We start from the raw sequence: 25,876 nt of genomic DNA, 5'->3' as shown, positions 1-25,876 counted from the left end.
AGCCCCGCCCCCATTCAGGGGCGGGGCCGCGCCTGCGCAGCTGCCCGGCGCCGGTTTCCGGGTGGTGCGAGCGAGATGGGGCGGAGGGCAGGTCTTGCAGAGTAGCTGCGGTGAGTGGGCGTGTGCGCCGAGCGGTCTGGCCCAAGGGCTGGGGGCCGGCCGAGGGTCTTCGGGAGCAGGCCGCAGGGCGCGGAGAGATCCTGGGATCGCCGTCCGCCGCTGCTACCCGGCATGTCGGCGGAGGCCTCGGGCCCGGCGGCCGCCGCGGCCCCGTCCCTGGAAGCCCCCAAGCCCTCGGGTCTCGAGCCTGGCCCCGCCGCCTACGGTCTCAAGCCGCTGACCCCGAACAGCAAATACGTGAAGCTGAACGTGGGCGGCTCGTTGCACTACACCACGCTGCGCACCCTCACGGGACAGGACACCATGCTCAAAGCCATGTTCAGCGGCCGCGTGGAGGTGCTGACCGATGCCGGAGGTACGAGCGGCGCCCCTACCGTGCCCCCATCCCCAGACCCCCAACTCCCGTTCCCCGCAGTCTCTCACCACCGGGGCTCCTCATGCCCCTTCTCTCTGCCCGCTACTGTCCAGTCAACTCATTCTCAGCTCCCTCCAGCCCCCACATCCCATCTCCTCCCCTTTCTCATTCATAATTTCTCTTCTCCTCCCCCAATCCTTTACCCCCAGCAATAACCAACACTTACGGAACCCCTAACTGCCAGGCGCTGTGGTAAGTGATTGAACGTGTCAGTTCATAATCCTCATGACCACCTCTCCCACCCTTCACCCCTCAGCTCAAGACTTGGGAACCAGCCCTGCTGCCTGCATTACTACTCCTGGCAGCCTTCCTCAGTTTCTTCCGACTGCCCAGCCTTTTGTTTCCCTCTCTGCTTCAGAACTGCTCACAGCCAGCCAGGAGAGCTGGGAGATCTTGTCTGCCTCTGTGTTCCCCTGACACAGGTCCCTGTACACTCTAGGAATCCACCTGTATACACACATTGCAGAAGGAGGCTGCTTTGGGTTTGCCAGGGACACCAGAGTGGAGGGTGGACAGGTCTCCTTGGCAGGTGAACCTTACCTTCTCGGAGTGTTGCATTCAAGTATGGACCCTTCGTGCCCAAGTGAGACTTTGAAGTTTTGGAGTTTGGGAGTGGGAGAGTCTTAAGGGAGGGGTTAACGAGGACTGTGAGAGCAGGAGAATAAAAATTTGGGAGGCGGAGATCTGCCTTCAAGTATCAAAGGTGAAGAATTCGGCCAGGTGCGGTGGCTCACGCCTTTAATCCCAGCACTTTGGGAGGCCGAGGAGGTGGATCACCTGAGGTCAGGAGTTCGAGACCAGCCTGACCAATATGGCGAAACCCCGTCTCTACTAAAAATACAAAAATTAGCTGGGCGTGGTGGTGTGCGCCTGTAGCCCAGCTACTCAGGAGGCTGAGACAGGAGAATCGCTTGAACCTGGGAGGCGGAGGTTGCAGTGAGCCGAGACAGCGCCACTGCACTCCAGCCTGGGCGACAGAGAGAGACTGTCTCAAAAAAAAAAAAAAAAAAAAAAAAGGGAAGAATTCATTTGTCCAATAAGTATTTGTAAAATATCAGTTAGTGCTGGAGATAGGTAAATGAACCTGACAAAATTATGGAAATTCCCTTTTTTTAGGGAAGTGGGAGATCAGAACACCAATAAGCAAGTAAACAAAATGTATATGCATATGCAATTGCAGATAGTAGTAAGTTCTTTCTTTTTTCTTTTTTTGATATTAAGTTCTATGAAGAATATAAAAGTTAAAATGGCAGTGAACTGGACGGGGGGAGGTAGACATTTTAATTAAATAGGATGGTGAGAATTAACTTCGGGGGTTAGCAGTTTATTGATAAGGTAATTCTGCAAGAACTTTCTCATGGTGAGAGCCTTCTGACTGTAGACCAGATATGGATGAGTTAATTATCTGGTTGAATATGTATAAAAACTTAAGGGAGAACTCGCTGGAGATGTTTTAAAGAGATTTCTTGGCTGTGGCACAGGTTTGAGACAGATCAGTATTCAGACTTTTTTGTGGCTTTGGAATCCTTTTTCTTTTCTTTTCTTTCTTTTTTTTTTTTTTTTTTTGAGATGGAGTTTCACTCTTGTTGCCCAGGCTGGAGTGCAATGGCACGATCTCGGCTCACCGCAACCTCCACCTCCCAGGTTCAAGCAATTCTCCTGCCTCAGCCTCCTGAGTAGCTGGGATTACAGGCATGCGCCACCATGCCTGGCTAATTTTGTGTTTTTAGTAAAGACGGGATTTCTCCATGTTGGTCAGGCTGGTCTCGAACTCCTGACCTCAGGTGATCCGCCCACCTCGGCCTCCCAAAGTGCTGGGATTACAGGCGTCAGTCACCGTGCCCGGCCTTCTTTTCTTTACTTTTCTTTTTTTATTTTTTTGTTTTGAGACGGAGTTTCCCTCTTATTACCAGGCTGGAGTGCGATCTCGGCTCACTGCAAACTCCACCTCCCGGGTTCAAGCGATTCTCCTGCCTTGCCCTCCCGAGTAGCTGGCACGAGCCACCAAGCCCAGCTAATTTTGTATTTTTAGTAGAGATGGGGTTTTTCCGTGTTGGTCAGGCTAGTCTCAAACTCCTGACCTCAGGTGATCTGCCTGCCTCAGCCTCCTAAGGTGCTGGGATTATAGGCATGAGCCACCGCGCCTGGCTGGAATCCTTTTTTCTTATAATTTAGGCCAGGTTTGGTGGCTCACACCTATAATCCAAGTACTTGGGAGGCCGAGATGGGAGGATCACTTGAGCCCAGGAGTTCAAGACCAGCCTGGGCAACATAGTGAGACTCCATCTCTACAAAATTTTTTTTTTAATTTAGTAGCTCCAGGTCCCGCAGCAAAGCCATCTTTCCCCCTGCCTCTCCCCACCCCACTAGGTTGGGTGCTGATTGACCGGAGCGGCCGTCACTTTGGTACAATCCTCAATTACCTGCGGGATGGGTCTGTGCCACTGCCGGAGAGTACGAGAGAACTGGGGGAGCTGCTGGGTGAAGCACGCTACTACCTGGTGCAGGGCCTGATTGAGGACTGCCAGCTGGCGCTGCAGGTGAGGGCCTTCGGAGTCCCCATGCCTATGTTCCTGGGAGAGCTGCCCAAGCAGGTATTAGAGCAGAAAAAAGGAGATATGGGGTATGGCTTGGAGAGCCTGGCTTTGGCTGGCCATAACCCCAGAGAATTTGAGGTGCCATCTTCTGCATCCCTGCTGCCTCAGGCAGCACCCCCACCCCAGCCTCATGCCAGGACCTTTGCAATGGTTAAATAGCTGCTCTCTGCTTCCCACTGTTCTTATGCAGCCAGTCCAGCTGTTACACTCGCACCTGAGTAATTATCTTTCAGCACAACCCCGATCTATTCTCTCTCTTGCTCAGAAATCCTAAATAGCTCCCTCATGTCACTAGGGAAAAACATCTAAATTTAAATTGAAATATAATAACCTCTGCGATCTGGCCCTATCCTGGGAGGCAGCATTCTCCCATGGCTTCCGCCCCCCAGGGGCTTTCTAATTCTTTTTTTTTTTTTAAACAGTGAAATTCTTTATTCAAATGAAATCTCACAGAAGCAGGGCCACTCCCAGTAAAACAGGGTTGGGGATTCTAGAGACCCCACCTGCTGGGCTCCACTTTTGTGGACCCCTTAGGGTTCTGAGGAGCAGAGCTTGGAAAGTGAAGCCAGGACATAAGGGTTCTGTGTCACCTCTGTCACAGCTGACTCAGTGACCTTCAGTGAGTCCATTCCTACCTCTGGGATTCTGTCCTCGGGTTCTGAAAGACAGGGAAGGGAGAAAAATAAGTACAAAGTAGTGAGTTTTACATAAAGCCTGTTATTCTGTTCTATTTTTACAATGTTAAAAATGTCCTTTCTTTTATGTTACAATAGTAAGAGAAGATTATAAAAGTTTCTTTTTGAATGCCCTTTATAGATTAAAAGGTGGCCTCCCTGAACAACTTTTGTCTCAGGGAATACTTACTGGTTCTTGAAGCCCAAAGGTGTAGAACTCCTTTGGACAATATCCATGTTTTTCAAACTTTTTGATTGCCTGCCATAGGGAAAAAATGCATTTTAGTACTCATTATATATAACTGAAATAACAGTTCTATAAAAAGATACTTTTAGTGAAATGTACTCTGATAATCTTTCTTTTTAATGCTGTTTGGGACCCATTACTTATTTCATGACCCATTAATAAATTACCACTTGCATTTGAGAAACATTCATTGTACTAGATCTTGGAAGTGCATTCCTGCTCTGTAGCATTTTTGTTTTGTTTTGTTTTGTTTTGTTTTGAGACAGAGTCTCTCTGTCGCCCAGGCTGGAGTGCAATGGCGTGATCTTGGCTCACCGCAACCTCTGCCTCCCAGGTTCAAGCAATTCTCCTGCCTCAGCCTCCCAAGTAGCTAGAATTACAGGCGCCTGCCGCCACGCTTTGCTACTTTTTTGTATTTTTAGTAGAGACGGGGTTTCACCATGTTTGCTAGGCTGGTGTCGAACTCCTGACCTCACGTGATCCATCCGCCTTGGCCCCCCAAAGTGCTGGGATTACAGGCGTGAGCCACCGGCCTGTAGTTTTAAATTTACTAATGTTAAAACTAAAGTTTTAAAACCCGGCCTGTAGTTTTAAATTTACTAATGTCATCATGTACCCACTGTGTGTCAGGAGCAATTCTGCTATCTGCTTGTGTATACGTCTTGTATCCTTGTTTGACATAAAAAGAAACGCGAGGGAGCTTGGAAGACGTGTCCAAGGTCAAAGAGCTGGGAAGCAGCAGAGCTCAGATTTGACCCCAGGCTACCTGACTATCTGACCTTCAGCCTCCCAAGAGCTGTACTTTTCTATACTCCTGCTCTGCACCTCACACAGCTCAGCACACTCCTCAGTGTGTGGCACTTCATCAATATTGGTCTATGCAAACCTTTTGTCTTTTAGTTTTATTTCTTTCCCTTCATTCCCAGTCCCCTGCCTACTTTCCTTTTCCCCAGGGGCACCCATCCAATTTTAATGTTTTGATACATATGCTCGAAAAGCTAAAGCATTGTTCTGCATATGTGTGCATTTTAAATGTCCATAAATGGCATTGAAGCTGTGAATCAGTTTCTGTTGCATTGTGTTTTTTTAATTCAGCACTTTTTTTCAAGATCTATTCATGCTGCTCCAAGTACATCTAGTTCTTTGCTTCTAACAGCTGCAGAGAAATCTGCGGTGTTCATTCACCATATTTTGTTCATACATTCCCCTGAGGTTGGAGACCTAGATTGCCTTCCAGTTCCTGCCCCTACAAACCGTGTCACCATGAGCATCCTGGTACATGCTCCCTTCTGATTCTGTGCCAGTCTCCTGTCATTGTAGCTGGGAGTAGAATTGCTGGATAACAGGACACCTGCAAACGGCGTTTTAGTAAATATCATCTAATTGCTCTCCCGAATGGTTATAATACTTTATCCTCATAATGAGCAGTGCATAAGAGATTCCATTTCTGCATGTCCTCATCAAAACATGGCATCATCCAGCTTTCTAATTTTGCCAATCCAATGAGTGTAGCGTGATCTCATTTTCATTTGCATGCCTCTGATTACTAATGAGGTTCAGCATCTTTTCATATACTCACTAGTGTTTTTTTGTTTCCCTTCCTGTGAATTGCTTATTCATGTTCTTTACCAGATTTTCTGCTTTTTTCTTTTTCATGTTGCTTAGCAGGAGATCCTTGCATATTTTAGTTTAGTTCCTAGGGATAATTAAGCCCTACTGCATATGGGTATGTCTTATACATGCCCTAGGGCATGGATTATACATAACAAATTAACCTCTAAGCCTGTAGCATGGGACTATTTACCTACTGTTCTCAGCAAAGTTCAGAAAACACTCAAATTATTTGCTGTTTTTTTGTTTTTGTTTTTCTTTTTTTGAGGTGGAGTCTTGCTCTGTCGCCCAGGGTGGAGTGCAGTGGCGCGATCTTGCCTCACTGCAACCTCCCTCTCTGGGGTTCAAGTGATTCTCCTGCCTCAGCTTCCCGGGTAGCTGGGACTACATGTGTGCACTACAATGCCTGGCTAATTTTATCATATTTTTGGTAGAGATGGAGTTTCGCCATGTTGGCCAGGCTGGTCTCGAACTCCTGACCTCAAGTGATCCACCTGCCTTGGCCTCCCAAAGTGCTGGGATTCAGGCGTGAGCCACCGTGCCTGGCCATATTTGCTGGTTTTTGAGATTCAGATTAGGAACTTCAGTTGAAAAAGTCTGTTCTAGATAAAAATTTCTAGTCAATGTAGATATCGCCAATATTTTTTCTTAGAATGTCACCCGCTTGTGGCATCTAGCATTGAATGGAAATCCTTGATTTTTTAAAATTACAAATAACCATTGATTATTTTAAAGCAGTATTTTTTAATTGTAGAAATTTCAGAAACACAAATAATCTAAAAAATAAAAGCACCAAATATTCTTCCAGGTCGTTTCCTGTGTGAGAGTATGTGTGTGTGTGTGTGTGTGTGTGTGTGTGTGTGTGTGTGTGTGTTTGCTTGCCAAAATACAATCGTGTTGTATGAAATGTTTTATAATCTGTTTTTTGTTGTTGTTAATAATTGCCATCTTTACATGTCAATAAATTTTTATTTAATATCCAGTCCAGGGCATACTCCGGTTTCTCCAGTTGTTCCAGAAATGTGTTTTTACAGCTGGTTCATCAAACCAGGGTCCAGTCTAGATCTTCACGTTGCATCTGGTTATCTGCAAGTTAACAATGGAAAGCATGACTTTACAAATAGTTTCATGTAATAATGTTGAAGAGATGATAAGAGTTATAGGTATTCTATGGCACGAATGTAATTACTGGTTCAGGTAAGGATTATCATTGATAGGTAACTGCCTTAATACAGTGGCCAAATAATACCATAAGCATTACTTTATTACAATCCAAGGGGTCCCTTTTTCCTCACGATGCTGGCTTGTTAAAGAGACTGCCAGTTGTCCTGCACAATGACCCGCTTTCCAACTTTGCCTGGTTGTTTACTCCCGGTATCGTTTGGTTTATTACCCAGCCTTATCCTTAATTTCCTGTAAACCAGACTGTAGATTTTAAATGACTGATATTGGGTGGGCACGGTGGCTCACGCCTATAATCCCAGCACTTTGGGTGGCCAAGGCAGGTGGATCACTTGAGGTCAGGAGTTTGAGACCAGCCTGGTCAGCATGGTGAAACCCCATCTCTATTAAAAATACAAAAATTATGCCAAGTGCGGTGGCTCATGCCTGTAATCCCAGCACTTTGGGAGGCTGAGGCAGGTGGATCACAAGGTCAGGAGTTCAAGACCAGCCTGGCCAACATGGTGAAACCCTGTCTCTACTAAAAATACAAAAAAATTAGCCAGGCCTGGTGGTGGGCATCTGTAATCCCAGCTACTCAGGAGGCTGAGGCAGGAGAATCGCTTGAACCTGGGAGGCAGAGGTTGCAGTGAGCCGAGATCGTGCCACTGCACTCCAGCCTGGGTGACAGTGCGAGACTCCATCTCAAAAATAAATAAATAAATAAATAAAAAATTACAAAAATTAGCTGAGAGTGGTGGTGGGTGCCTGTAGTCCCAGTTACTCAGGAGGCTGAGGCAGAAGAATTATATGAACCTGGGAGGCAGAGGTTGCAGTGAGTCAAGGTTGCACCACTGCACTCCAGCCTGGTCAACAGAGCAAGACTCTGTCTCAAAATAAATGAATAAATAACAAAATAAATAAAATGACTGATATTAAACATTTTGTTTAGAATACATTTTAGGTAATATTATGTATGTATTTCACGTTGGGCCACATCAAGCAACCCGTAATATTGTTAATATGACTCGTCATTAATGACGTTCATAATTGGCCCCTGGATCTAGGGGATGGTGGTTTGATTTCTCTATCATTGTTACATTTCCTTGTTGCTAACTATAAAATAATGCATATGGTATTATTTGGCCACTGTATTAAGGCAGTTACCTATCAATGACACACAAATTGATAATCCTTACCTGAACCAGTAATTACATTTGTGCCACAGAATACCTATAAGTCTTTTCTCTTCAACATTATTACATGAGATTATTTGTAAAGTCATGCTTTCCATTGTCAACTTGAAAAATTCTTGACTTGGATGTAGTCCAATTCCTCACCATTTTTTGCCTAATGCTGTATCCTTATGGTCTTGTTTTAAAATGTTTTTCTGATTTTCTATTACCTGTGAGCTTTGTAGTTTTATTTTTATTTTTTGAGGCAGAGTCTTGATCTGTCACCCAGGTTAGAGTTCAGTGGTGTCATCTCGGCTCACTGCAACCTCCACCTCCCAGGTTCAAACAATTTTCATGTCTCAGCCTCCCGAGTAGCTGCGATTACAGGCGTGCACCATGACACCTGGCTGATTTTTTATTTTTCTAAATGGAGTCTCACTCTATTGCCCAGACTGGAGTGCAGTGGCATGATCTCGGCTCACTGCAACCTCTGCCTCCCGGGTTCAAGCGATTCTCCTGCCCTAACCTCCTGAGTAGCTGGGATTACAGGCGTGCACCACCATGCCTGGCTAATTTTTGTATTTTAGCAGAGATGGGGTTTCACGACGTTGGCCAGACTGGTCTCGAACTCCTGACCTCGTGATCCGCCCGCCTTGGTCTCCCAAAGTGCTGGGATTACAAGCATGAGCCACCACACCCGTCTAATTTTTGTATTTTTTGTAGAAAGGGGGTTTCGCCATGTTGGTCAGGCTGGTCTCAAACTCCTGAGCTCAAGCGATCTGCCCACTTCGGCCTCCCAAAGTGCTGGGATTACAGGTGTGAGCCGCTATACCTGACCTATAGTTTTAAATATGGATTTTTTTCATATATGGGTATTTTAATCTAAATGGAACTCACTTTTGTAAATATGATTGTGAAGGGATTTAGCTCATTTTTGTCTTCCATAGGGTGAGGTAGTTTTCCCAGTGCCAGGTATTAAACAGTCCAGAGGTAGCCAGCACCCAAGACAGCCACCAGGGGTTCTTGCCTCCTGGTTTCCAGGCTCTTGTTCAGTCCCCTCCCACACCAAATAGGGCAGACCTTTTCAGATCCTCACCAAGGAGACCCTTGTGTATGACCAATAGGACATTGCAGAAATGACAGCATGTGACTTTGAAGCTAGGTCATAAAAGACATTACAGCTTCTGCCTCTCTTTGAGATCACTCACTCTATGTGAATGCTATGTGAGGACACTCAGGCATCCCTAAGCAGAGGTCCACTTGGTGAGGAACTGAAGCCCCTGCCGACAGCAAGCACAGACTCCCCGCCATAGTGGTGACCTGTCTCAGGACCAGAGCTTCTAGGCCCAGGCAAACCTTCTGATGACTGCAGCCCTAGCCAAAATCCAGACTGCAGCTTCATGACAGACTCTGGGCCAGGGCCACCCAGCTAAGCCCATCCCAAATTCCTGACCCACAGAAACTATGTGAAATAATGTTTATTTTTATTTATTTATTTTTAAATAGAGACAGAGTCTTGCTCTGTCGGCCAGGCTGGTCTCGAACTCCTGACCTCAAGCAGTCCTCCAGCCTTGGCCTCCCAAAATGCTGAGATTATAGGCACGAGCCTCCACACCTGGACTGTTGTTTTAAGCTGCTGAGTTTGTAGTAATTTGTTACCCAGTAACAGAGAACAGACTTTGGTTTCTGGAATGGGGGTCTGCCATAACAGAAACCTCAAATGTAGAAATAACTTTACAACTGAGAAGTGGGAAGAAGCTGGAAGGACTTTGAGGAGATTGTTAGTAAAAGCTTAAGGAGTGTTAAAAAGTATTGGCTGGGCACAGTGGTTCACACTTGTAATACCATAACTTTTGGAGGCCAAGGTGGGAGGATCACTTGAGTTCAGGAGTTCGAGACCAGCCTGGGCAATATAGTGAGACCTTGTCTCTAAAAAAATTAAAAGAAAAAAGGTGAGAAAGTCTGTTAATAAGAGTCCAGTGACCTTTAAGACAGCTGCAATAAGGGCTTGAAGAACAGTTAGGAAAATGCTATTGGAAACTGATGGAAAGGAGATCCTTGTGTAGCGGCAGAAAGTTTAGCAACACTGTCTCCTGCATTAGTGTGGAGGGTAGGAAATATACCTAAGGAACGGATGGTCTAGCTAAGGAGCTTTCCAGACAGAATGTTGAAGGTGCCACCTGGCTTCTTGCTGCTTATAGTAAAACTGAAGAGGAGAGAGTAAGTTAAAGAAAAAAAACACTTAAATGAAAAGGAGCCTGAAATTGTTGGGTTTGAAAATTCCCAGCCTTTCCAGATAACAAGTGATGTTAAAATTAACAAATGGCTTCCGTGCAAAGATTAAATACAAGGCATTAAATACAGGAAATGTGGTCTAAAGGTCAAGCTGAGGATGTGATGAAAAAGTCCTTTGTTAAGACCTCAGAAATACCAACAAGATGCCTCAGAGGGGACTTCCAGTCGAATGAAATAATAATCACGCTTCTGAGAAGGTTAAAGGTGTTGTCTTTCAGCATCTCAGCACAAGCCCAAAGTAGAGAAGGGCTTACCTTGCAGAGATTTTCTTTTTTCTTTTTCTTTTCTTTTTTTTTTTTTTTTTTTTTGAGATAGCTCACTGCAACCTCCTCCTCCTGGGTTCAAGTGATTCTCCTGTCTCAGCCTCCTGAGTAGCTGCGATTACAGGTGCCCACCACCACGCCCAGCTAATTTTTGTATTTTTAGTAGAGATGGGGTTTCACCATGTTGGTCAGGCTAGTCTCAAACTCCTGACCTCAGGTGATCCACCCGCCTCGGCCTCCCAAAGTGCTGGGATTACAGGCGTGAGCCACTGTGCCTGGCCACTTGCAGAGATTTCTAGGTGTGGCTTTTTTCTAATGTAGTGAACCCTAAGACATGCAAGATACCCAATAAGTTATGAAGAGAATTATATTGGCAGAGACACTGCCAGCTTGGACTGAAAGGGACAGAGCCAGTGCAAAAGGACAAGACGGCTTTGCACACCCAAACTTTTACAGGCAGGAAGCAGGCAGATGAAACTGTGGAGCTGCAAACATCTTTCATGGAAGAGGTGGGACGACTCAGGGAGAGCCATGGAGAATCATTCATGAACAGGAGTAGGCATCAAAGAGTTCCTAGCATTTCTCCAACTGGATTACAGAATTTCCACACACCAGTGACTTATATGTGCGACTTATATGTGCCTCCTGTCCCCTGCCCCACTTTTTTTTTTTTTTGAGACAGAGTCTTGCTATGTTGCCCAGGCTGGTCTCGAACTCCTGGGCTCAAGTAATCCTCCCACCTTGGCCTCCTGAGTAGCTGGGATGACAGGCACACGCTACCACGCCCGGCTTCCCCTGCTTTTGAGCAAGAATGTCCTTACTGGTTATCCTGTGCCTGCCTCTACCACTGCACACTGGGAGTGTGGAGATGACCTGTCTCTTTAGCTCACAGGTCTGCAGATAGGAAATGCACTTAAGGGCTGGATGCGGTGGCTCACGCCTGTAATCCCAACACTTTGGGAGGCCAAGGCAAGTGGATCACCTGAGGTCAGGAGTTCAAGACGAGCCTGGCCAACATGGTGAAATCCCGTCTCTACTAAAGAAAATTAGCTGGGATGGTGGTGCATGCCTGTAGTCCCAGCTACTTGGGATGCTGAGGCAGGAGAATCACTTGAACCTGGGAGGCAGAGTTTTCAGTGAGGTGAGATGGTGGTGGCTCTGCACTTCAGCTTGGGAGACAGAGCAAGACTCCATTTCAAAAAAAAAAAAAAAAAAAAGAAATGCACTTAAGGAGCCATAGTTACGGAACTGCATGCTAGAGCCACATCCCCACCTGGACCTGACTGAGATGATGAGATTCTGTACTTTGAGCTGATGCTGTAATGGGATGATGGGGGATCCTGGAAGGTGGTGAGTATATTTGGCATGTGGGAGGGGGGAAATCACTGAGGGCCAGCGGTGGCCTGTGGAGCCAGCCACCAAGGCAGCCTGATGATTCTCGTCCCCTGGTGCTCGTTCCTGTGTGTCATCTCCTTCCTCACTGGATAGGACCAACAGACCTAGGTCATAAAAGACAATGGAGGGGCCCGGCGCTGTGGCTCACGTCTGTAATCCCAGCACTTTGGGAGGCTGAGGCGAGTGGATCACCTGAGGTCGGGAGTTTGAGACCAGCCTGGCCAACATGGTGAAACCCTGTCTCTACTAAAAATACAAAAATTAGCTGGGCGTGATGGCACACTTCGGTAATCCCAGCTACTTGGGTGGTTGAGGCAGGAAAATCGCTTGAACCTGGGAGGCGGAGGTTGCAGTGAGCCGATATCACGCCACTGCACTCCAGCCTGGGCGACACAGTGAGACTCCATCTCAAAAATAAAAAAGACAGTGAGGCTTCCACCTTGCCCTCTCTGGAATTATTTGCTCTGGAGAAGCCAGTTGCCATGCTGCGAGGATACTCAAGCAACCCTGTGGAGAGATCTACATGGCAGGGATTTGTTGTTTCCTGCCAGCAGCTAGTGCGAACTTGCCAGCCACATGAACAAGCTTTCTCAGAGTGCATCCTCTAGGGGCGGTCATGCCTTTGATGCCCACAGCCCCACTGACATCTTGGCCACAGCCTCAGAAGAGACCCCGTGCCAGAGCCACCCAGCCGAGCCACTGCTGAGATCCTGACCCTCAGAAACAGAAGTAATAAATACTGTTAATTTAAGCTCCTAAATTGGGGGCAGTTTGTTACACAGTGATAGATAACGAATTCATACTCCGTAATTCCCCTCGCACATTTGTGGTGTCTTTTTAAAAATACCAGTTCTCATATACACAGTGGCCTGTTTCTGATCGTTCTGTTGTGTTTCTCAGGTATTTTTGTTTCTGTGCCCGAACTGATACCGTTCTCACTGTTGTGGCTTTGCAGCCTATCTTAATATCTGGCAGGGTCGGCCTTTCCTCTTTGCTCTTATTTTTAAAAACTGACCTAAGTTTGGGAGGATGGCTTGAGCCCAGGAGGTCAAGGCTGCTGTAAGCTGTGGTCACGCCACTGCACTCAGCCTGGATGACAGCAAGACCCTGTCTCAAAAAAAAAAAAAAAAAAAAATGGCCTCAGTAATTGTAGACTTTTATTCTTCTCTGTTAATTTTAGAGAGTCTTATGAGTTTCTGCAAAAAACAAATCTGGAATTTGTATTAGAATTGCGCATTGAGTTTTCAAGGTTGGGAGAAGTGAGAGGGATTTTGGCATGAAGATTCTAGAAGACAGAAGAGAAAGAAGCCCATGGGTTTGCTTCACATTTCTTTCTCCAACGTCATCCCACCCAATGAAGTTCATTCACTCAACAAATATGTTCATTCATTCAACAAATACAGAGCATCAGCTGTATACTAGGTAGTTATTCCTAGGTGGGAAGAGACAGATCATAAACAAATACAAAAAGTTAGAAAAAGTCAGGCACTAACTGCTGTGTAGAAAATGAACTGATAGGCCTGGTGCAGTGGCTCACGCCTGTAATCCCAGCACTTTGGGAGGCTGAGGCGGGCTGATCACCTGAGTTCGGGAGTTCACGACCAGCCTGACCAACATGGAGAAACCTCGTCTCTACTAAAAATACAAAATTAGCTGGGTGTGGTGGCACATGCCTGTAATCCCAGCTACTCAGGAGGCTGAGGCAGGAGAATTGCTTTAACCCAGGAGGTGGAGGTTGCAGTGAGCCGAGATGGCGCCATTGCATTCCAGCCTGGGCAACGAGCGAAACTCTGTCTCAAAAAAAAAAAGAAAAAGAAAAAGAAAACTGATAACACAAAAGGCAGGATGTAGAGGAGGCTGTTTTAGCCAGGGGGGCTGGGGAGGGCTGGCCCTGAGGAGGCACTGTGTGACCTGCGATCTGAATGGATGACGGACACGCCACGCTGACAGCTGAGCAAGGAAGCATCCCGGGCAGGGGCACAGCCAGTGGCCGGGGCAGGCACGAGCTGGATGTGTGAAGCAGCAAGGTGTCCGTGGGACCAAGGCCCAGCAAGCAAAGGGAGAGTGGCAGAGAGGTTGGCGGAGCTTGGAGCCTGCAGAGCCCTGCGGACCACTGAGGAGTCTGGAGTTGTTCCCAACCAGCTTTTGAAGGCTTTTAAGTGGGGGAGTACGTGGCCTTTGGTTGTGCTGTTAACCACCTTCCGCTTCTTCCCCAGCAAAAAAGGGAGACGCTGTCCCCGCTGTGCCTCATCCCCATGGTGACATCTCCCCGGGAGGAGCAGCAGCTCCTGGCCAGCACCTCCAAGGTGAGGCCCCCAAGCCCTGCAGGGTGGAGGCTCACTGGGGGGGCCTCTCCCTGCAGCCTCACCCCTCTCGTCCATCCTCTCTCCCCCGCCAGCCCGTGGTGAAGCTCCTGCACAACCGCAGTAACAACAAGTACTCCTACACCAGGTGACCGCCGGGGTGCGGGGCACTGGGCGGGACCCTGGGATGCAGCACAGCCCTGCTTCTGCCCAAGGCGAGGGCCACGGCCACACGGGGGGCCTACAAGAACATCTGTGCCTGCTCGCAGATTCGGCTTCACCTCTTAACCCTGACACTCTAGGCAGGTCCTTTCTGCTTCTCAGCTTCAGCTCAGTCATCAGTAAATGGGTTTGGGTGAGGACGAAGTGATAGTGGCGAGCCTGTCCCAAGTGCTCTCATTCTAGGAACTGGCAGAGTCCTCCCCCTTGAGGTCAGTACTGTTGTGAGCTCCATTTTACAGATGAGGAGGTCGGGACACCAAGAGGTGAAGTAACTTGCCTAGTGTCACCCAGTTAAAAAATGGGGACACCAGGACCCCCGGGGAGGCGGCCTGGCTCCCGGTCCCTCACTGGAGCTGCTGTGCTGTGCTGTGCTGTGCTGTGCTGGGATTTGCTCAGCGCATGTGGCTTCCCTTCTGAGACCCGTTTAGCCTGGCCCCAGGGGTGGAGGAGGCTCTCTGTTGAGCACCAAAGCCCTGGGCAGGAGCAGAGGACTGGGAATGCATCCAGGCCCGTGTTCTGGGGGTACAGAGGGAGGGGTGCCAACTGCGCTGAGGCCTCCTGGTCCCCTGGTCCCCAGCACTTCAGATGACAACCTACTTAAGAACATCGAGCTGTTCGACAAGCTGGCCCTGCGCTTCCACGGGCGGCTACTCTTCCTCAAGGATGTCCTGGGGGATGAGATCTGCTGCTGGTCTTTCTACGGGCAGGGCCGCAAAATCGCCGAGGTGTGCTGCACCTCCATTGTCTATGCTACGGAGAAGAAGCAGACCAAGGTCAGAGGGGCTCCAGAGCCTACGTTGGGGGCTGGGGTTGGCCAGGACCAGGACCCTGGACAAAAGCAGGTTGGCAGGGGAAGGAGCCCACCACCAGGAGGCAGGAGCCAGATCCTGGGGTCTGGGGTGCACAACAGTGGGCAAGCCACCCTATCCCTGTGGGTCTCTGTTTCTCTGTGAAATGGGGGTCATGGGTTAGAGCAGGGTGCTTAGCCTAGGCCTGTTGGATGGGTTTCAAGGCTGTTTGCAACTCCTGAAATGGGGGTGTATGCATTTTTCTGTATAGGAGGTCCATAGTTGCCATTAGAAACTCAGAAGGGGTGAGGCATAGTGGCTTACGCCTGTAACCCCAGGACTCTGGGAGGCCAAGGCAGGAGGATCACTTGAGCCCAGGAGTTCGAGACCAGCCTGGGCAACATCGTGGGACCTGATCTCTGTAAGAAGTCAAAAAATTTAGCCAGGTGTGGTGGCTTGGTGACATGATGGCATGCACCTGTAATCCCAGCTACTCAGGAAGCTAAGGCAGGAGGATTGCTTGAGCCCAGTAATTTATTTATTTATTATTATTATTATTTGAGATGGAGTCTCGTTGTGTCACCAGGCTGGAGTGCAGTGGCACAATCTCCGCTCACCGCAACCTCCACCTCCCAGGTTCAAGCGATTCTTCTGCCTCAGCCTCCCCAGTAGCTAGGACTACAGGCACGTGCCACCATGCCCAGCTAATTTTTGTATTTTTAGTAGAAACGGGGTTTCACCATGTTGGCCAGGATGGTCTCAATCTCTTGACCTCGTGATCCACCCACCTCAGCCTCCCAAAGTGCTGGGATTACAAGCGTGAGCCACTGCCCCCAGCCTATTTTTTTTTTTTTTTTAGACAGAGTCTCACTCTGTTGCCCAGGCTGCAGTGCAATGGTGTGATCTCAGCTCACTTAACCTCCGCCTCCCAAATTCAAGTGATTCTCCTGCCTCAGCCTCCCAAGTAGCTAGCACTACAGGCACCCGCCTCCATGCCCGGCTAATTTTTGTGTTTTTTAGTAGAGACTAAATGTAGTAGAGAAGTCTCTTTAGTAGAGACTTCACCATGTTGGTCAGGCTGGTATTGAACCCCTGACCTCAAGTGATCTGCCCTCCTCAGCCTCCCAAAGTTCTTGGATTATAGGTGTGAGCCACCGGGCCCGCCCTAGCCCAGGAATTTGAGGCAGCAGGGAGCTATGATCATGCCACTGCACTCCATCCTAGGAGACAGAGTGAGCCCAAACTCTAATTAAAAAAAAAAAAAGGAAACTCAGAAAGGCCCATTGCCAAAAATAGATTCTTAAAACCTCAGAATCAGATGTCTCTTAGAACATCCTCTGAGTTTGTAGATCCTGAGTCATTAATGTGGCAATCATCAAGATATTCCCCAAGCCCCTGCTCTGTGCTAAGTACTGTACCGGGCTGGAAATCAAGGGGAATGAAGTGCTGAGCAAAATACAAGCCCTTCCTCATCTGGTCCCTTCCGAGCTTACTATGAGCCACATGCCTCAGGTACACCACAGTCATCACAAGTCTCTAAGCACTCAGTGCTATTTCTTACCTCTTACCTCTGCACACACTGTTGCCTCTTGGAATTCTTTCCTTCTATCTGCCTAATGAACTTGTACTTAATCTTAGGACTCAAGCTAAGCATCACTTTCTTTGGGTCACCTTCACTCATGAACTTTCAATCCAGCAACCCCAAAGTTGGTCACACTCCCTTCATAGCTAAAGACAGTGTTTTATCATGTGTGGTGGAGGGGAGGGGGTTTGCATCAGCAGTGAGGTGTTAGTTCCTTGAGGGTAGGGCCATGTCTTTTTCTTTCCTATCTCCCATTAGCTGGGCCCTTTTCACACAGTGGAAGCTAGGAAACATTTATTGAATGAATGAATGAATGAATCAGTGACCCAGCTTCCAAGAAACATCCTCTAATTGGGAAGATAGGAAGATAAACCAATAATTAGAGTACATGGCTCACACCTGTAATCCCAATACTTTAGGAGGCTGAGGCAGGGGACCATTAAGGCTAGGAGTTTGAGGCCAGCCTGGGCAACACAGCAAGACCCCATCTCTACAAAAAATAAAAAAAAATTAACTGGACATAGTGGTACACCCAGGTACTCAGGAAGCTGAGGTGGGAGGATCACTTGAGCCCAGGAGGTTGAGGCTGCAGGGATACATGATCACACCACTGCTCTCCAGCCTAGGCAACAGAGTGAGATCTTGTCTTAGAAACAAACAAACAACGATTAAAAAAAAAAAAAAAAAAAAAGGCCGGGCATGGTGGCTCACACCTGTAATCCCAGCACTTTGGGAGGCTGAGGCGGGCAGATCACGAGGTCAGGAGTTCGAGACCAGCCTGTACAACATGGTGAAACCCTGTCTCTACTAAAAATCAAAAAATTAGCTGGGCATAATGGCACATGCCTGTAATCCCAGCTACTCCGGGAGGCTGAAGCAGGAAAATCGCTTGAACTTGGGAAGCGGAGGTTGCAGTGAGCTGAGATTGTGCCATTGCGCTCCAGCCTGGGTGACAGAGCAAGACTCTGTCTCAGGAAAAAATAAAAAATAAAAATAAATAAAAAATTAAAAAAACAGTTTGCTAAGAGCTGTGTTAGATGCTTCCAAGGCCACACAAGGGAACACCCCAGTCACCTCTTCGACTTCATCCCTTTCCATTCCCTCTCATCTCTGCCTCAATTGCATTGGCCTCCCTTTTGATCTTCCAGTAAGACACTGGGTGCACTCCTGACCCACAGCTCTCACGCTGGCCCTGGCCCTCTCCAGGCTGCTCTTTCTGCTCTGTGTGCCTTGTCCCCTCCCCAACTCCTTTGGTCAAATATCACCTCCTCAGTGAGGCCTTCCCTGGAGTCCTTCTTAAAGTTGTAACACTCCTGGCTCTGGCTATCACATCCCCTTTTCCTGATGTATCTCTTTTCCTGATGTATCTCTTTCTCTCTCTCTCTCTTTTTTTTTTTTTAATAGATGAGGTCTTGCTACATTGCCCAGGCTGGCTTTGAACTTGAACTCCTGGGCTCTAACAATGCTCCTGCCTTAGCCTCCCAATGTGCTGGGATTACAGTCAGGAGACACCACACCCAGCTTATATCGTTTCCTAAACATCATCATTTGACTGCATTTATATTTTATTTTATTTATTTATTTATTTATTTATTTATTTATTTATTTATTTTGAGATGGGGTCTCACTGTCACCCAGGTTGGAGTGCAGTGGTACAATCTTGGCTCACTGCAACCTCCACCTCCATGCTCAGGTGATCCTCCCACCTCAGTCTCCCGAGTAGCTGGGAACACAGGTGTGGGCCACCACACCTAGCTAATTTTTTGTATTTTTGGTAGAGATGGGGTTACACCATGTTGCCCAGACTAGACTCAAACTCCTGGCCTCAAGCTGTCCTCCCACCTTGGCCTCCCAAAGTGCTGGGATTACAGGCGTGAGTCACTGCGCCAGGCTAGTTTATATTTTCTTAAGTGTATGACTGAGTCCTCCCACTAGAATGTAACCTCCTGAGGACAGAACTCTTGTTTTGTTCACTGCTATTTTTGCAGTGCCTAGAACAATACCTGGTGCAGTGCACTCACTCAGTATTTGTCAAATGAAAAAATATACCAAGAGGCTAGGCAGGGAAGGAGATGAAGGAGAGAAAACAAATAATTCTGCCTGCCTGACTTCAGAGCTGAGCCTTGAAGTATGACTTTGCTGAGTAAAGGAGTGGCAGAGAGGCCAGGCCAGGCCCAAGGACCTGACTGCAGGGCTAGGAGGTGTGTTGGTGCAGGGGCCCTAGGCAGGGGGATGGCCCTGCGTGACTGCACCAGAAGGAAGGAGCTGGGGCCGGCTGGCCTTTTGCAGGTGGAATTTCCAGAGGCCCGGATCTTCGAGGAGACCCTGAACATCCTCATCTACGAGACTCCCCGGGGCCCAGACCCAGCCCTCCTGGAGGCCACAGGGGGAGCAGCTGGAGCTGGTGGGGCTGGCCGCGGGGAGGATGAAGAGAACCGAGAGCACCGTGTCCGCAGGATCCATGTCCGGCGCCATATCACCCACGACGAGCGTCCTCATGGCCAACAAATTGTCTTCAAGGACTGACCTCTGACCCTCCCCCTGTCTTCCTCTTGCCTTGGGACCCAGTCCCTCTCTCTTTCCCTCCCCTTCCCAGACTTTTGCCCCGGCTCTGCTGGCCAAGTCGTGGGTCCTCCTCTGTCCCTTCATTGCATGGCACAGCTCACTTTGGCCCTTCTCCACCCATCCCAACCCCATTGCTAACAACATGGTACATTCCGGCCCCACCGCTCAGAGCCTTCCGAAGCCAACACTTGTCCCCACCCTGGCCCTGCGTCCTTCCCTCTCCAGCTGGTTAAGAGGGATTTAGAATTCCCTTTCTCTTTTTTTAGTGCGTCGTCCATGCCAAAGTGTGCGGCCCTTCCTAACATCACCACAGTCTGAGCTGCCTCCCGCGTCCTGCAGGGTAGTCCGCCCCCTCCTCCCCACCATCCTCCCTACCTCCTTAACTTTGTACTAGACTGGCCTGGGCCTGCCCAGCTCAGCGTTATCAGTCTGTTTCATATTATTTATTATTTTAATTTTCTATTAAATTATTGAAATAAAGTTAAGTTGAGAAACTGGTGCTGGCTCCTGGGGAGAGGGACGGGGAGATGCCTGTGTTAGGAGGTATCTGGCCGGGCGTGGTGGCTCACACGTGTAATCCCAACTACTCAGGAGGTTGAGGCAGAAGGATCACTTGAGCCCAGGAGTTCAAGACCAGCCTGGGCAACAAAGCAAGACCCTGACTCTACAAAAAAAAAAAGAAAAAAAAGGAGGTACCTGTTTGGTTGTACTAGGAGAAGACATAAGGCCCTGCCCCAGCCTCTGCCTGCGAAGGAAGTAGTCAGGAGTTAGGAGAGGATTCAGAATTTATATTTCAGTGCTCACTAGCCAGTTCCCATCCTCCGCCCCCGCCCACCCCCCGCAGTAGAGAGGAGGTCCTGGCTACCATCAAGCCGTCCCTGAGCGCAGTGTCTCTCCAGCCTGGGTGTGTGAAGGGAGCACCTTCCTTCAAGGGTCTGGTGCGAAGACAAAGTCGAGGGCCTGGCGCTCAGCCCCTGCCACGTTGGGGTGCCAGAGGTCCACGATGAAGACCACTCGAGGCCCATCTTCGGGGGAGCCTAGGGCACATGGGACAGGAACAGCAGAGCCGCTGACATTAGGTACTTGCACACCAGAGCACTCACCAAACACCATAAAAGCAAACAGTAAATAAGTGGCAGGCCTTGTTCTAACCCTTTAAATGTATCAAATCTTTTTTTTTTTTTTTTTTTTTTCCTGAGATGGAGTCTTGCTTCGTCACCAGGCTGGAGTGCAGTGGCGCAATTTCGGCTCACTGCAACCTTGGCCTCCCAGGTTCAAGCAATTCTCCTGCCTCAGTCTCCCTAGTAGCTGGGATTTCAGGTGCTCATCACCACACCCGGGTAATTTCTTTGTATGTTTAATAGAGACGGGGTTTCACCATGTTGGCCAGGCTGGTCTCGAACTCCTGGCCTCAGGTGATCCGCCCACCTCAGCCTCCCAAAGTGCTGGGATTACAGGCATGAGCCACCATGCCCGGCCGATATGTATCAACTCTTAATCATCAAAACAAACTGTGGTATTACCATAATTATCCCTATTTTATACAAAGCAACAGAGGCATAAGGAGGTTAAGTCCTTTGCCCAAGTGCAAGAGGTAGGACAGGAACCCAGAGTCCTGTGCTGGTAACTGCTTTTCTGTGTACGTAATATTATCTCATTTAATCCTTGCAGTTACTTGATGAAGAAGGTGGTGGTCCTAGGGCATTGGAGAAGTTATGTGGCTTGTTCAAGGTCATGCAGCTGGAAGATGGTGGTGGTAGGACAGGAAGTCCGTTGGGCCTGATTCTGCTGCCTTCTAGTCAACGCTCCTTTGCTCCTGAGTCCCTCATCCCCCCTGCAGAATGGGCACCCCGTTACCATTGTGAGCCACTGTGTGTAGAAAAGAGTCGTCCACCAGTAGACAGTGCCCCTCAGCCCAGCACTGGGGCTCACCGCCGACCACCAGCTCACAGCCAGGAGGGATCTTTAGGCCTGTAAGAAGAGACGCGGGCATCCAGCACTCCTGCCTCCATCCCAAGGGCCCATCCTGGCCAGTCAATTAGCAACTAGCTCTAAGTGTCTTAAATGCCAGGTTTTGTGGTCGTCCTTTCTTTCCAGAAAGTGGCCACAGTATAATTACAATACAGTCCTGGAGGAGGGAAGCGCTAGGAGATTAGGGAAACGCTGCTGTGGGTAGTGTGATCCATCTTTTTTTTTTTTTTTTTTTTTTTTGAGACAAAGTCTCACTCTGTCACCCAGGCTGGAGTGGAGTGGTGTGATCTCAGCTCACTCTGCTTCCCAGGTTCAAGTGATTCTCGTGTCTCAGCCTCCTGAGTAGCTGCTGGGATTACAGGCATGTGCTACAATGCAGGGTTAATTTTTTGTTTTTTGTTTTTTTTGGAGATGTAGTCTTGCTCTGTCGCCAGGTTGGAGTGCAGTGGCATGATCTTGGCTCACTGCAACCTCCGCCTCCCAGGTTCAAGCAATTCTCCTGCCTCAGCCTCCCGAGTAGCTAGGATTACAGCTGCCTGCCACCACGCCTGGCTAATTTTTGTATTTTTAGTAGAGATGGGGTTTCGCCATGTTGGCCAGGCTGGTCTCGAACCCCTGAGCTCAAGTGATCTGCCTACCTCAGCCTCCCAAAATGCTGGGATTACAGGTGTGAGCCACTGCACCTGGCCAGACCCGTTATTTTATTTTATTTTATTTTATTTTATTCTTATACAGACAGTGCTGGTCTTGAACTCCTGGCCTCAAGCAATCCTCCTGCTTTGGCCTCCCAAAGTGCTGGTATTTCAGGGATGAGCCACGGCACCTGGCAGCAACCTCTCATTTCGAGAAAAGAGAAGGCTTCCTGGAGGAAATGGCTTTTCCTCCTGGGCTTTCTGACAGTTTGACTCAAGAGCTTACTGTGTGATAGGCGCTGTCTCACTGAGAGGTATAAGATTAAAGACGATCCTCGCCCAAGGACCACATGGCTGAGTGCTGTGAGGAAAGTGAGCAGCCAACTCAACTGATGGGGGAACAGGAAGCCAACCCAGAGGAAGTGTGGCACTTGAAAACTTGAGTACTGAAGGCTGAGTAGGAGTTTTTCAGGAGGTGGTACGGGGGAAGGGGATTCTAGGTTGAAAAGAACAGCACATGTGGCATCTGTCAGGATTGGCCAGAAGGCTTTCATGATTTAGAGCACAGAGAGAGGGAAGAGAGGAAGGATTGGGAACTGATCCTGAGGCTAGTGTGCCCTGAAGTGTCGGACACATCCAGCTGGCAGCACAGGAGATGATTGGGGGCAAAACAAGGTCATGGCATGGAATAACAAAATTATTTCCTTTTCCATTTTCTTCCAGTCTTTAAGACATCAAAAAGTGCCAGGTGCGGTGGCTCACGCCTGTAATCTCAGCACTTTGGGAGGCCAAGGCAGGAGGATCACTTGAGTTCAGGAGTTCAGGTCCAGCCTGTCTTTACACAATTTTTTTTTCTTGTTTTTGAGATGAAGTTTCGCTCTTGTTGCCCAGGCTGGAGTGCAATGTTGTGATCTCGGCTCACTGCAACCTCCGCCTCCCGAGTTCAAGTGATTCTCCTGCCTCGGCCTCCCGAGTAGCTGGGATTACAGGCATGCGACACCACACCCAGCTAATTTTCTGTAATTTTAGTAGAGACGGGATTTCTCCATGTTGGTCAGCTGGTCTCGAACTCCCAGCTTCAGGTGATCTGCCCGCCTCGGCCTCCCAAAGTGCTGGGATTACAGGTGTGAGCCACCGCACCTGGCCTACGTAAATTTTTAAAAAATCAGCCAAGCATGGTGGTGGGCACCTGTGGTCCCAGCTACTCAGGAGGCTGAGGTGAGAGGATCCTTTGATCTCAGGAGGTTAAGGCTGTAGTGAGCCATGTTTGTGCCACTGCACTCCAGCCTGGGTGACAGAGTGAGACCCTGTCTAAAAAAAAAAAAAAAAAAAAAAAAGAAAAAATCTCAGTTTGGTGCTGCTGTAACTTTGACACCCCACCAACCCTTTTAAAAAAGAAAGTGTAGGGCTAGGCACGGTGGCTCATGCCTGTAATCCCAGCACTTTGGGAGGCTGAGGCGGATGGATCACGAGGTCAGGACATGGAGACCATCCTGGCTAACATGGTGAAACCCCGTCTTCACTAAAAATACAAAAAAAAAAAAAAAATTAGCCGGGTGTAGTGGCGGGTGCCTGTAGTCCCAGATACTCGGGAGGCTGAGGCAGGAGAATGGTATGAACCCGGGAGGTGGAGCTTGCAGTGAGCTAAGATCGTGCCACTGCACTCTCGCCTGGGCGACAGAGCGAGACTCCTCAAAAAAGAAAAAAGTGTAGGCTTCAGGATCGGAGAGACTAGAGCACTTAACTAGAATGTTCTAGACTGTTGAAAGCTTTCTTTTTTAAATTTCAGCTTGTGTTTATGAGTACTTTCTTGTCACCCAGGCTGGAGTGCAGTAGCACAATCTCAGCTCACTGCAGCCTCAAACTGCTGAGCTCCAGTGAACCTCCCACCTCACCCTCTCCAGTAGCTGGGACCATAGGCATGGGCCACCGCGCCCGGCTAATTGTTTTATTATTTGTAGAGACAAGGTCTCACTGTGTTGTCCAGGCTTTTTATGAGTACTATTTAGGGCAAGTAATACTGATGATAGTGCTATAAATATTTCTTTTAAATACGTAGAACAAAAGGTCGGGGGGAGAGCCAAGGTGAAGAAACGCAGTACAGATGGGAATGACCACGGCAAAGCTTATGAAGGTGGTGTGCAGATAACCAAGGCTGAGGAAATGCTGCTGTGGGTGGCAACAGGGAGCCATGGAAGAAGAGAGGCACAATGAGAACCAGAGAGCAGACGGCTCTGGCGGAGAGAAGGGTCTGGGGGGGAAATCATCGAGGCAAGGAGGTTGTCAGTAGGCGGCAGCTACTTACCCAGATGGCATCTGACCCGGGCATTGGTGGGCCCACAGCGGCCCTCGAGCCGGGCCCCAGGCAGGAGAACGGAAAAGCCGGCATTGCCAAAGGTGTTGGCACTCATAAAGCTTCGAAGCCCCCTCAGTGCCCGATAGGCTCCCGGGCACCGGCGGCAGTTGCTGGGTTGGCACCGGCCTGCTTGGTACAGCAGGAGCTGATAGCACCCGGGGGCCAGAGGTGGGGACCAGCCCCGAGGCGGAGGGGTAGTCCCTGAGAAGTCCCAGCTCACAGCCCCGAAGTCCCGCAAAATGGCAGGGAAGCTGCTCTCCAGGAGCTCCACGTCGTGCCGCTGGGCGTCCCGCGGCACAAAGGGGGCTGAAGGCAGGTCTGGTAGGAAAAGCAGGCCTGGGCGCTGAATACCTAGGACCCCTGGCCGTCTCCCAGGGCCTGGGCCACCCTGAGCTGCCCGCCTCACTCTACCCATCCCAGCCCAGGAGTAGCGCCTTGCGTAGGCCCGAAGCCGCCGGCTCACTAGGCCTTCCGTCCTAGGTCCTTCCCCGGGATCCCCAGGACCCCCTGGGCTTGGCCCGCCGGCCTCCGAGCATCCCACAGGCCCACCACGAACACCCCCAGCTCGGCTCCCAGCCCCTAGGGCCTGCATGTCTTGGGAGCCCAGGCGGTAGCAGTACCAGAGGAACAGGGAAGTGAGGGCCCCGAAGAGCAAGGTGAGGGCCGAGGAGGCCAGGGGTAGTGGCCACGGGAGCATGATCAGGGAGGCCCTGGCCAAGAGGCCTGGGGCGTCCTCCGGACCCCAGTTCCCCTGTCCCCCCAGCTCCCCACCTGTCCCTTCCATGGCTGCCCCCTGGCTCCCCGCTGGACTGTTTCCCTTCCACATTTCACTCTGGGCTGTCTCTCTCTCCTTCCGCGCTCCTCTCTCCACGCTGAAGCTCCCTCTCCCCTCCTTCATGCACCTCCAACCCTCCTCTCTCCTTTCTCTCCCCTTTCTCTCTCCTTCTACCTCTTCTTCCTCCTCTCCCTCTGTCGCCTCCTCACCCTCTTCTTTCTCCTTCCAGCAGCCTCCTCTCTCTCGCTCTGCTTCTCTCTCCCACCTCAATCTCCCCCTTTCCTCCCCACCCCCGCTTTTCGCTCGCTCTCTCTCCCCGCTTCCTCCTAGCTCCCCTGGGCAGCGGTTCCTACCCTGCCTGGACCTGCAGTCCCGGGAACCCGCAGCCTGTCTTCCTCCGCGGCAGCTTCTTTCTCTCCGGCCTCACTGCTCTCTCCTTGCCCTCGCTCCTCACTAGCCCCGACCCTGCGGTCCTGCCTGGCTCTCGCTCCCTCTCTCCTACTCGCTCCTTCCTGGGCTCCCACTCACCCTGACGTCACTCCTTCCCGGAGCCCTCTCAGCTCAGCCACCCCCGAACCCTCCCAGTGGCACAGCAAATCAGCCGGGGGCCGGGGGAGGGGGGAGAGTCGTCGCTGGAGGTGCCTCCCCACCCCCCCCCCGCCCGGAAAGGGCGCCACGTGGGGCGCAGGGGCCACGGTGCCAGCCTCCAGCCGTCCCGCAATGCGAAAG

General features: G+C 49.7%; 2 protein-coding genes across 5 annotated transcripts; one reads left to right on the top strand and one right to left on the bottom strand.

Moving 5' to 3' along the window:
- Positions 1–17: 17 nt before the first annotated feature.
- KCTD13 (potassium channel tetramerization domain containing 13) lies at positions 18–19,911 on the top strand. 2 transcript variants are annotated; one of them, XM_034952214.3, is made up of 6 exons: positions 18–475; positions 2,906–3,075; positions 14,170–14,259; positions 14,352–14,404; positions 15,056–15,251; positions 19,138–19,911. In XM_034952214.3, the coding sequence occupies exons 1-6, from the start codon at positions 232–234 to the stop codon at positions 19,372–19,374; spliced, it is 990 nt and encodes a 329-aa protein (XP_034808105.1). In that variant the 5' UTR covers positions 18–231; the 3' UTR covers positions 19,375–19,911. The 2 variants fall into 2 exon arrangements, with proteins under 2 accessions (XP_034808105.1, XP_054955794.1); XM_055099819.2 differs by lacking the exons at positions 14,170–14,259; positions 14,352–14,404; positions 15,056–15,251; positions 19,138–19,911 and adding an exon at positions 4,320–6,646 and having other exon boundaries at positions 34–475.
- On the bottom strand, positions 6,613–25,876 carry ASPHD1 (aspartate beta-hydroxylase domain containing 1). Of its 3 annotated transcripts, none has more exons than XR_010110210.1 (4): positions 24,322–25,876; positions 21,271–21,384; positions 20,279–20,450; positions 6,613–6,750 (listed from the first exon to the last, which is right to left on the bottom strand). XR_010110210.1 is itself a non-coding variant. In XM_003809356.6 (3 exons), exons 1-3 carry the CDS (start codon positions 25,268–25,270, stop codon positions 20,341–20,343), a joined length of 1,173 nt encoding a protein of 390 aa, XP_003809404.1. In that variant the 5' UTR covers positions 25,271–25,876; the 3' UTR covers positions 20,181–20,340. The 3 variants fall into 3 exon arrangements, 1 of the variants encoding a protein (XP_003809404.1); XR_010110209.1 differs by lacking the exon at positions 6,613–6,750 and adding an exon at positions 20,019–20,158; XM_003809356.6 differs by lacking the exon at positions 6,613–6,750 and having other exon boundaries at positions 20,181–20,450.

Source organism: Pan paniscus, chromosome 18 (assembly GCF_029289425.2).
Source record: "Pan paniscus chromosome 18, NHGRI_mPanPan1-v2.0_pri, whole genome shotgun sequence".
In the NCBI taxonomy this organism is placed as follows: domain Eukaryota; kingdom Metazoa; phylum Chordata; class Mammalia; order Primates; family Hominidae; genus Pan; species Pan paniscus.
This window is presented reverse-complemented; position numbering and strand designations above follow the sequence as displayed.

Bases quoted from the DNA above. Each gene is read 5' to 3' on its own strand.
- KCTD13 (XM_034952214.3), top strand. From the start codon at position 232: ATGTCGGCGGAGGCCTCGGGCCCGGCGGCCGCCGCGGCCCCGTCCCTG. The intron at 3,076-14,169 runs GTGAGGGCCTTC...CTTCTTCCCCAG, and splicing joins ACTGCCAGCTGGCGCTGCAG to CAAAAAAGGGAGACGCTGTC. The intron at 15,252-19,137 runs GTCAGAGGGGCT...GGCCTTTTGCAG, and splicing joins CGGAGAAGAAGCAGACCAAG to GTGGAATTTCCAGAGGCCCG.
- ASPHD1 (XM_003809356.6), bottom strand. From the start codon at position 25,270: ATGAAGGAGGGGAGAGGGAGCTTCAGCGTGGAGAGAGGAGCGCGGAAG. The intron at 21,385-24,321 runs GTAAGTAGCTGC...CTCTTCTTACAG, and splicing joins CCGGGTCAGATGCCATCTGG to GCCTAAAGATCCCTCCTGGC. The intron at 20,451-21,270 runs GTAACGGGGTGC...CATGTGCCCTAG, and splicing joins ACACACAGTGGCTCACAATG to GCTCCCCCGAAGATGGGCCT.